This window comes from Primulina huaijiensis, chromosome 10 (genome assembly GCF_012295235.1).
Source record: "Primulina huaijiensis isolate GDHJ02 chromosome 10, ASM1229523v2, whole genome shotgun sequence".
NCBI classification, from domain to species: Eukaryota; Viridiplantae; Streptophyta; class Magnoliopsida; order Lamiales; family Gesneriaceae; genus Primulina; species Primulina huaijiensis.
Genome location: NC_133315.1, coordinates 16,705,105 through 16,715,079, shown reverse-complemented (window position 1 = coordinate 16,715,079; position 9,975 = coordinate 16,705,105). Strand labels below are relative to the sequence as shown.

The following is a 9,975-nucleotide window of genomic DNA, read 5'->3' as shown; positions in this document are numbered from 1 at the left end:
TTTTTAAATCACATTTAATAATATATTTATGTTTAAACATAAGGATATTTATGTAAATTGACTTATGGATCTTTTTTTTTTAAATAAATCACGTTTGGATCCCTTTTCCCTAAATTTCCCCTATTAACCACGAAAAGTGAATACAAGCTAGTTTGCAAAGACATATAGAGTCCATTATTTATTATAAAAAAATAAATTAAAGAAAATGATATGGCTAAATAATTAATTTTGCAAAGGCGCAGCCTGATTTTAATTCTAAAGATCCAAATACAATAAGTGTCATCATTAAACCCTCCTAATTTAAGATTTTGCAACATTTTGAAGAGTGTTCTTGAAATTCAGAAATTTAAGTGGCGCTCTTTTTTCTTCTATCATGAACCTCTCTCGCTTCTTCGCCACCCCCCCCCCCCCCAACCCCCCCAATCACTCGACATAGAAACTAGAAAGAGGAGATAAAAAGAAACAGAAGATTCTGATTTGACCCAGTGAGCAAAATCAACCAAAATCCCAATTTCACTTTTCTCAATTTCTAATCAAAACACAATAATTATTGCTGTTATTTCGATCAATTTCTCCCTACCTACTCCCCCTTTTCATAGACTCTGCTTGGATTTCCACAACCCTAAAAAACTCAGAAAAGTGAAGCAAATTTAGTCAAATACCTTTTCAGCTTCCAGCTCCCATGTGTCTGTCTTGAAGCCAACTTCAAGATTTTCTTTGAACAAATATGGCGTCTAAAGGCCAAGCATGGTGAGCCCAAAATCTCTTCCTTGAACTATTTTGTCAATATTTTTTCTTCATGAGTGATTTTTGTTTCAGGTTTGCCCAGCGATGTTGCGATTGAAGTTGATGGGATGACTTTTCATCTTCACAAAGTGAGCTTTGAAGAACCCTAGAACCGAATTACTTCATTTTTTTTGTTGTTTTTGGTTTCTAAATTTGTACTCTCGGTTGTTGTTTAGTTTCCTCTGATGAGGAAAAGCAGAAAGCTTCATGAGATGATAACAGAACAAGAGACAAGCCAAACAACAAACAGATTTGCTACAATCCAAACCGTCTTTGAACAGAATGAAAATGACCAAGGAGAGGAAGAAATTCAAGTGGAGGACAACGAGGGTCAGTCTCATATCGCGCTCCCTGACTTCCCGGGCGGCTGCGAGGTGTTTGAAACCGCCGCGAAATTCTGTTACGGCGCGAAAGTTGATCTCTCCGCCAGCAACGTCGCTGCACTCCGCTGTGCCGGAGAGTATCTGGAGATGACCGAGGAATACTCGGAAGACAATATCATCTCTAAGGCGGAAATATTTCTTGTTAAGTCTGTCTTAAAAAACATCAAACATTCGATAAAGACTTTGACCTCTTGTGAAGGACTGCTGCCAATGGCGGAAAATCTGGGCATTGTTCAGAGATGTATTGAAGCCATTGCTACTAAAGCATCCGCCGAAGATCCCTCTCTTTTCGGTTGGCCGATGAACGGCGGAGCTGTGGGTAGTAAAACTGAAGCTGACTCTAGGAGGAAATACGGTGTTGTGACGCGAGGAGCTGTGATAGCGGATTCGTGGTTGGATGAGCTTGGATTTTTGAGCGTCCATATTTTCAAACGTTTGATTTTCGCCATGAAAACTGTGAATCTGAGCGGAGATATCATAGAGAGTTGTTTGATGAATTATGCGAAGAAGTTTATACCAGGAATCTCTCCCACAACAACACGGAAGCCATCAACGTCTTCCGACCTTCCATCGGAGAATGAGCTGAGGGAGCTTCTGGAGACGATAATTTCCAATCTTCCGATTGAGAGAACATTTCGATCAACTTCGAACACGACGAGATTCTTGTTCGGATTGTTAAGAACGTCCTACATTTTGAACTCTTCTGAGGTTTCCAGGCGAGCATTTGAGAAAAAGATTGGATCGCAATTGGAGCAAGCCACTTTGGACGACCTGCTGATTCCGAGCTATTCATATTTGAACGAGACATTGTACGATGTTGACTGCGTGGAGAGAATTCTGGTTTATTTTCTACAAAGGTTTGGAGAGAGATCGGTCACCAGATTTCAAGCCAATGAGGAAGAAGGCAACATCACTGTATCTACTGCTTTGATAATGGTGGGGAAATTAATCGACGGTTACCTGTCGGAAATAGCTTCCGATGCTAATTTGAAGCCGGAAAAGTTCTACGAACTTGCCATTACTCTGCCCGATCGTGCTAGAGTTTTCGACGATGGCCTCTATCGAGCTGTTGATGTTTATCTCAAGGTGAATCACCAATTCATTCTGGATTACTTTTTCTGCATCAGTCAAATCCAAACAATTCAGCTCTATCTTCCTTCTCACAGGCTCACCCATGGGTCTCAGAGACGGATAGAGAGAAAGTATGCGGACTTTTGGACTTCCAGAAGCTGACGTTAGAGGCGTGCACTCAAGCCGCACAGAATGAGCGGCTGCCGCTCAGAGCGGTGGTGCAGGTGCTTTTCTTTGAACAACTTCAGCTCCGCCAAGTGATCTCCGGCACCATTCTTGGAGGGACGGAGGGGGAGAATGAGGATGAGGAGATGGTTGAGAGGTCACGCGCGGAGAAGGGGAACAGCACGTGGAGGACAGCGGTGAGAGAGAATCAGGTGCTGCGCGGGGACATGGATACCATGAGGGCCCGGGTGCAGGATCTCGAACGTGAGTGCTCCATAATGAAGAAGGCCATTGACAAAATGGACGAGTCGGGCCCATCTGGACACGGGGAGAATAGTGGTTGGTGGTCAAAGTTGGGTTGCAAATTTAAGACTCAGGCGTGTGATTCACACGAACAGACGGCGGCGAAAGGCGGGAAGCGCCGCCAAGAACGCCACCGTGAGCATTAATGGATTCTTGTTCCATCTTTTCTTCTCTTTCCGTTAAAAAATTTTTATTATAATCTTTTATATATTATTATTATCTTGTTTATAAAATTGTAAGTTTTGATTTGTGAATGATGAATTCGTTAGGTTTTCAAGAGTAGTAAATTCTTTTTAAATTCTTTAGGTTTTCAAATGGTAATGTATTTATTTTGATGATAACAAAATCATAAGTGCCTAATTTGAAATCCATTCACCAAATTAAATCCCTTACTCATAACATGTGTGCCTCAGTTTTTGGATCGAGTTACATTTTGCAAAGAAATATAATATCAAACGCTAACTACTAAATTTAAAATTATTTCTGCTAGCTTTCATCTCTCAAGGTAATATTTATTTATTTTTTCCGAAAAATATTAAAACTAAAATTTTAATATTAATTAACTCCAATAACTATATTAAGTCCAAATTCAAATAGTTAAATTGGGTCAAAATTCCATTATTTATACTTTCTAGAAAATTGCGCTGGACTTTGAGCCCATAGAGTGCAGCCCAAATGCAAGCAATGGCAATTTAGTCAATTCCGTCGATAGGGCCTCCAGCCGATATCCCTAAACCTAGAAACCCTAAATTCTAAAATCGCACAAGAAGCCACTATAAGTACTGCTGCTTGGATTCAGCAGCTGCCACAACTTCGCCGCCTCCGAGATCAATCATTACCATTGGATTTCAGGTAAAAAAATTATAGATCTATTCATTTTTCTCAATCATTACTCTCAATTTTTTGATTATATTTTCTCCGTCGGGCTGTTGTCTCCCATTTTCTTTTTTAAAATTAAAATTATTTTACGCTTTTTATCAATTTTTTTTTCTGGATGAAATAACGAGAATTTTCTCGCGATTCATCTTGGCGACGAGCATATTTCTTGCGAGGCTCCGACTGAATTCCATTTGTTTTGAAACCGTACGAAAAATCGCGGCATTTTTTCACTTCTCATTTTCTTCATTTCTTTTTTTTCTTTTGAGTTCGTGGAATTTTTTTATCGCTTTTGTTTTGTTTTGTCATTTGATCATTCCTCTTAACTATTGTTTTTTGAGGGGCATAATGATGATGATAATTTGTTCTGAATTTTGGTTGATTGAGTTGTACAACCTCCTACTCATACTGAATGCCCCTGTTTAGATTTTTAGAACCTTAAAACTCTCAAAATCTTGGATTTTTAGTTGATATCTATTTCGTGGAAAATTTAATTTGCACTTTTTAATTATCACTCTGAATGGAAACGTGTTTTTTGAGTAGCTTGTGATTTAAGGATGACTCATTGAGTACTTGCTTGTGAGACTATTTTAAAAAATAAATGGCAAAAAGTGTCTTTAATTTAAAGCTGTGGGGAAGCTCAAGTGTATATNTTCTCTCAAGAGATGAAGTAGCCTCTCAATCATTCGTTTGGGAGGAAAGCTATGATTTGTTTTTCAAGCACTTTTGAGCCGCAATCTCCATGTCTTTATTTTTAATTTCTTTTCATTTGAACACACATAATTTCGATTCATAATATAGGTTCTTAATTTATAACGTGTACCATAATTGATCCCACCAATAGAATATTAATTTCGAAAAGTAAATTGGTATTCTTGAAAATGCAATAATCAGGCACAAATGTTGTCAAGTTGGATGCTTTTTCTTGTGATTAGTGGAGTTAAGAGGATAAATTAATGATCCTCCCTCTATTCTTTTGTTTTTATTGCGTTTGTTAGTTTTGGCTAGCTTAATCTATTGGTTATGGTTTTAATTAAAGATTAAAAAAAATAAAATAATTTATCCATATGTGACAAAAGTAGGAGAATACCTTTGTATTACAATCCGCGGTCAAAGGTCCCGCGATTTTCTTGAGTCGAACACTCGGACCAGTTTGCCGGAAAAACAAAAACAAACAACAGTTCGAGGACTAAGTGCTCGAATGAAATATGTTATCATTTTTTTTAATTAAAAATTTGAGAACCGCAGGTAAAAGTGGCTTGTCGTTCGCAGGCTGGCCTAGGACCCGTAGGCCATTTTATTTTGGTGACAGGTATATTGTTATCACAAGAATAATTCACTGGTTTTTGAAAAACCGTATATATATTACTTATTAGAGACGTTTTCGAAACCATCTCAAAACTTAGTGACAACATTCACTACAAAAAAAAATGTGTTAGCGACGGGTTTTTTTTTTTTGCGATGGTTTTTGTTTAAACCGTATCTATTTAAAAAATTGCGACTTTTTTTATTAACAGTCGCTAATTAGCGACGATTCAATTACCGACAGTTTATAAAACCGTCGCTATGAGAAAACCGTCGCAAATTGTCTATAAATATGGGCATACTCGGTCCATTTTTCTCCACACCGCTTCCCATCTGTGATAAATTTTTCTTTTAGGCGATTTTAGTTTCGATTTGGTGTAAGTTTTTAGCTTCAATTCTTTGTAAATTTCTTAGTGTTGCTTAAGATCATGAATTTTGTTAGCTTGTAGTGCAGGTCGTTTTCCAGCTGATTTTTTTGCGCGTGCACAGTGCTCCGTCGTCTTCTACGGTCAGATTGTAAGTTTGTTGTAGATTTATACATAGTTTAATTTGTTTTTATTGCATGTTATTTAGAAATTAAATAATAAATAATATATATTACATGTTTGTTATTAAAATATTATATAATTTAAATGTTCAATTAATTGTCAACATTAAAATTATTAAATCTGCCTACTTATGTTGTTGAATGAGAACTAAGAAGTTCATATATTAATTTTTTAAATTAATGAGAACTATTGACATTTTGAATGTCTATAGGCTTTTGTAGGGTTTTTAAAAGTCAAAATTTGAATACCACATGACTTTTTAAAATTATACAAAATTTTACATTGAATACATATGTAAAATTCGGTCTTGCGTTTTTTGCGACGTCCCGTTCACTATGTTTCGTTCTTTCAAATTCCGGGTCCTCACAATGTGAACCCAAACGAATTCAGTTGTACATATTCTGAAAACATATGTGGCTACCCCTAGTGTTGACAAAAATGGAGGAGACGAGAATATTAAGTCTAAGGCTAAACCCGCTTCAAAGAAGTTAGAGAAAAATGGTGAAAACAAAGAATATAGAAGATATTTATATTTGTTTATTATATCAGTTTTCACAAGTTTTCAGTTTATCTCTTTATCAGTTTAGAAGGTATCAGTTTATCAGATATTCGATTACTAGAATTATTCGTACAATTTTTTCCTAAAGACAAATGAACTTATTGCTTAATTTTTTCAAACAACAAAAAGAAAAAATTGTTGGAACATTTATGTTTTGGTGTTAACAAATGATTTAAAGAAAAAGTGATCTAAGCTAAAGAGAACAAGACCAAACCGAGTCATCTAAACCAAACCAAACTTACTATTTCCACCAGCTAAATTAGTTTACCTAAACTGAACTACTCAAGCAAAAACTAACTCGGATCTAAACTGGATTATATCAAAGCACTTTTTATGAAGTTATCAGTTTAGAAATCATCATTCACTCTCTAGAACATCAGTTTACACCAGAGGGTTAAACTGATTATTGGATAATTTTTTCCGTACTTCGTTAACGCAGCCAAATCCAACCGCACTACTTTTTGTAAGGATGTCAGAGAATGATGACCTAGACAAAAGGCGCAACAATGGCTATCATTATTTGGAACGAATCTTTTTTGAAGTTTGTGACATTAACATTTTGAAGTCCATAAATAGAGATGCAGATACGTTGAGTAAAGGTTACCAACCTATAGAACAAAAGATTACAAAGTTGTATCTGATCATTAAGGATCATTAAGTGCTAGGACTTGTGTATTTTAATTTCAGTTTACCATAGCCAAACCATTATTTGAACTGTTCTAATCTGTCAGTTTGACTTCTTTCTGCACATATATTGTTAGCCAACTGTCATTGACAGTCGAGAATACTAAGTTCAGTATCTAATCAGACTCAATTATTTTTTAATAAAGAAATTTTAGGAAATTCTTATTCAACTTCTTCTAAACACTTCAATCGATCATATCAAAAACAAAAGACACTTCTTTTCTCTGTTTTAGCAATATTCCAATTTTTTTAAAAAAATAAATGATCAAACTGAGCCGTTCATGAACAATAGCCTAAACCATTAAAAAGTTTAAAATTCTTTTTTTTTTTTGAACCGGAGGTTCTGAACGCCCACGGTCAGGACCCCCCTAGGGGGTTATTCAAATTGGCTCAGTTTCTCCCAACCTAACCTATTTTTGCGCTTTTTTCAGTCTTTTTTTTTGTTTTTCTTGTATTTATTTTCCTCGCTTGGAATCCTCTCTCCCCGTGGGAGGTGCTTCACAATTGCGCACAGCAGCTCTTCCTCGTGAATTTTAAATCTCATCTTTGATTTCTCTCCTCCTCCTAGCTGGATGGATGTGGGCTACTTCTGAAAAAATATTTTTATGTAATTTTTTTAGTATTATGGCTATGATTCTTGTTGTATATTGAGGTGGGCTCAGTTTGAAACTTTTTCTTCAAAATAAAAAACAAGTATTTGATGTCAAGATGCTTGAATTGTGGCTTCTCTTTTTTTGTTTTGTTTTTTCGCATATATTTTTTTCTGGTGCGACAAATTGTTATTATATCATATGGAATTAAATTCTCCAGATCATATGGAATTAAAATTCTCCACATCTGTTAAATGTTCAGCTTGAGTTTTCATTTTATCCTCTAATAATCTAGCCTGGTTCATGGTATTGTTATGTGACTATTTCTTGGGTTTATTTGGCATTTGATCCATGTTAAGTTGCCATAATATATTTGTGAAAAAGCAGAAAATCAAGTGTTTTCCCTCAAGATTCCTTTTTTTTTGAATTTTTATAAGAAATACTTGCAAAAATTATTTTTATTTGTGCTGGTTTTAGAGTGAAACCACAAAGCAGGCTCACTCTTAGCATCTGGCGAGAAAGAGGAGTGATAACAATTTCTAGGTGAAGATGCCATCCCTTCAAACTGCTTTGCCTCCTGAACTCGCCAACAATACCATTAGGGTACGAATTATCCTTGTTTTTGTCTGTTAGTGTTTATTTTTGCGATACGTTGAGAAATTATTAGGTATATATGTGTGAGAGATTCTGATTTTTTATGGAATCACTAGTTTGACATTGTTGTTAGATCGATAACAGAATTTTTCGTCTCGTCTTTATTGCAGTTGTACCGCGAATGTCTGAGGCGGGCTAAATTTATTGGCCATAAGGTATTTTATTTTATTCATAAATTTGGATTCTGCACTCCAATATTTGTTCTTCTCTCGACAAGCAATGAGAGAATGTGTTACAGATGTCCCACGTTGAAATATTAAAACTAATAAGAGTGGCTCATAACATATGTTGGTATACCACCCATTAGGCAGATCTTTTGAGATGGTACCCTCTTGGGTTTATAACCACAGAGAATGGTGCTGGAAAAAAAATGAATTTCCTTTGCTGCATACAGATTGAACTCAAATTTACTTTCACTGTGCTCCCAATAGAGTTTTATAGCACTTGAATGTGTCAGCTCGATATATTTTATATTGTAATATTGCGCTAGAATTTTCTAACTTCTCACTCTTGTTCTGGATGTAACATCTTGTGCATGTATTCTTTGGTTACAATGATTATACTTTTGTCATTTGTATATCGTGGTTAGGATTATCAACATGTATTCCCACAGGAGGAAATTGTGAGGCCATAAGTCAATTAGGGGCATCTGAAAAAACCAACTTTCTAGGTAGATGAACCTTTCAAACTTATTGTGCCCTCCAAGTTTCTTGTAGAGACTGGCGATCCCTTTTTGAAACTAATTCCATACCCACAATAATCTACTTTTGATTGCTTTCACCTACGTATCAGTATGTGCATTTTGTTCTAGCCTATAATGTAAATATATGCCACTTTATCGCCTCTTTCTCGTTGATGGCCTTTTTCCGGGTCCCCATTTCTGTCGCATTGACTGTAAACAAGAGCATCAATATCAGTGGGAGAGTTTCCCAAACCCCTCAATCCAACTGTAATGGAAAGAACCCTTTTGTTAGGTTTCTATCTTTTTCTTGTGATGTTCTGAAACTACTTGTTGAGGAGCTATGATGTGTGTTGGATGCTAAATTTGGTCCACGGGTATTTTCGTCAGCCTTCTATAATAAAAAGAATGCACATAATGCGTTGATTAGATGTTAACGATTCGTTTCTTTGGTTACAGAAGGTTATTGGATGCCGTAGTTGATGAAATTTTCAGTGGGTATGTAACAAAACAGAATATAAATAAGTGATGTTCTTACTGTTACTTGGTTTCTTTGAATGAAGGATCCAATTTCTTTGCACTTGTTAGTAATAACTAGAGAGGTTCTTTTTGTATGATATAATGCAGAAATACAACACGGAGCTTGTTATTGACATGGTTAGGCAACAATTCAAAAGGCATATGCACGAGACAGATCCAGAGAAAATTCAGAAGTTGAAGGATGATGCGGCAAGGGGACTGATCAATCACATGCTGTATGAATCTGAAAACTTGACTGGTCGGAAATTTAGCACACGCTCCAGTTGAACATCCTCAATAGAGATTTAAATTTTTGGTTGTGATCAAATACTGTCAAGGAATAAGTACAAAACAGAATGTTTTTTTTTGTCTTTCTTCGTTTGTGGGATACTTTTTGAGGATTCTTTTTGTAGTTTTTGTATTCATCCACAATTATTTTCTGTACTTGCTCTTGTTTTTTATCTATTGAAAGTATGTTGTGTAATCCTTGTAGTACTCCACTCAAAAACACTGAAGGCTTGAAAGATAGAATCATATCATTAATCACAAAATATGTTCTCATCACGCAATGTGTGAAACAAATCCCAAAGGGATGAAACCTTAACAACCGATCAAATACGAGAGGTTGCGCTTCAACAATTAAACTGCTCTCTTCTGGTTATATTTTAAATAATTATGAATACTAACTTTCTTAGCGGCCAATCAAGGAGCTCTCTTCTATGGATTGAGGCATACCTTCTTGTAAACAATCAATTGGACGTATTCCAGCAGAACGGATCACCAACTAGAAATTAAATAATACATATTACATGTTTGTTATTAAAATATTATATAATTTAAATATTCAATTAAT

General features: G+C 35.7%; 2 protein-coding genes across 5 annotated transcripts; both read left to right on the top strand.

Moving 5' to 3' along the window:
- The first annotated feature begins 436 nt into the window (after positions 1 to 436).
- On the top strand, positions 437 to 2,919 carry LOC140985552 (BTB/POZ domain-containing protein At5g66560-like). 2 transcript variants are annotated; one of them, XM_073453396.1, is made up of 4 exons: positions 437 to 750; positions 820 to 875; positions 963 to 2,255; positions 2,336 to 2,919. In XM_073453396.1, the coding sequence occupies exons 2-4, from the start codon at positions 855 to 857 to the stop codon at positions 2,852 to 2,854; spliced, it is 1,833 nt and encodes a 610-aa protein (XP_073309497.1). In that variant the 5' UTR covers positions 437 to 750; positions 820 to 854; the 3' UTR covers positions 2,855 to 2,919. The 2 variants fall into 2 exon arrangements, with proteins under 2 accessions (XP_073309497.1, XP_073309496.1); XM_073453395.1 differs by having other exon boundaries at positions 437 to 875.
- A 2,413-nt stretch (positions 2,920 to 5,332) lies between these two features.
- On the top strand, positions 5,333 to 9,606 carry LOC140986291 (uncharacterized). 3 transcript variants are annotated; one of them, XM_073454432.1, is made up of 4 exons: positions 5,333 to 5,405; positions 7,748 to 7,873; positions 8,035 to 8,079; positions 9,231 to 9,606. In XM_073454432.1, the coding sequence occupies exons 2-4, from the start codon at positions 7,820 to 7,822 to the stop codon at positions 9,408 to 9,410; spliced, it is 279 nt and encodes a 92-aa protein (XP_073310533.1). In that variant the 5' UTR covers positions 5,333 to 5,405; positions 7,748 to 7,819; the 3' UTR covers positions 9,411 to 9,606. The 3 variants fall into 3 exon arrangements, with proteins under 3 accessions (XP_073310533.1, XP_073310532.1, XP_073310534.1); XM_073454431.1 differs by lacking the exon at positions 5,333 to 5,405 and adding an exon at positions 6,809 to 7,206; XM_073454433.1 differs by lacking the exons at positions 5,333 to 5,405; positions 8,035 to 8,079 and having other exon boundaries at positions 7,220 to 7,873.
- Positions 9,607 to 9,975: the final 369 nt, after the last annotated feature.

Bases quoted from the DNA above. Each gene is read 5' to 3' on its own strand.
- LOC140985552 (XM_073453396.1), top strand. From the start codon at position 855: ATGACTTTTCATCTTCACAAA. The intron at 876-962 runs GTGAGCTTTGAA...GTTGTTGTTTAG, and splicing joins TGACTTTTCATCTTCACAAA to TTTCCTCTGATGAGGAAAAG. The intron at 2,256-2,335 runs GTGAATCACCAA...TCCTTCTCACAG, and splicing joins CTGTTGATGTTTATCTCAAG to GCTCACCCATGGGTCTCAGA.
- LOC140986291 (XM_073454432.1), top strand. From the start codon at position 7,820: ATGCCATCCCTTCAAACTGCTTTGCCTCCTGAACTCGCCAACAATACC. The intron at 7,874-8,034 runs GTACGAATTATC...TCTTTATTGCAG, and splicing joins TCGCCAACAATACCATTAGG to TTGTACCGCGAATGTCTGAG. The intron at 8,080-9,230 runs GTATTTTATTTT...GATATAATGCAG, and splicing joins CTAAATTTATTGGCCATAAG to AAATACAACACGGAGCTTGT.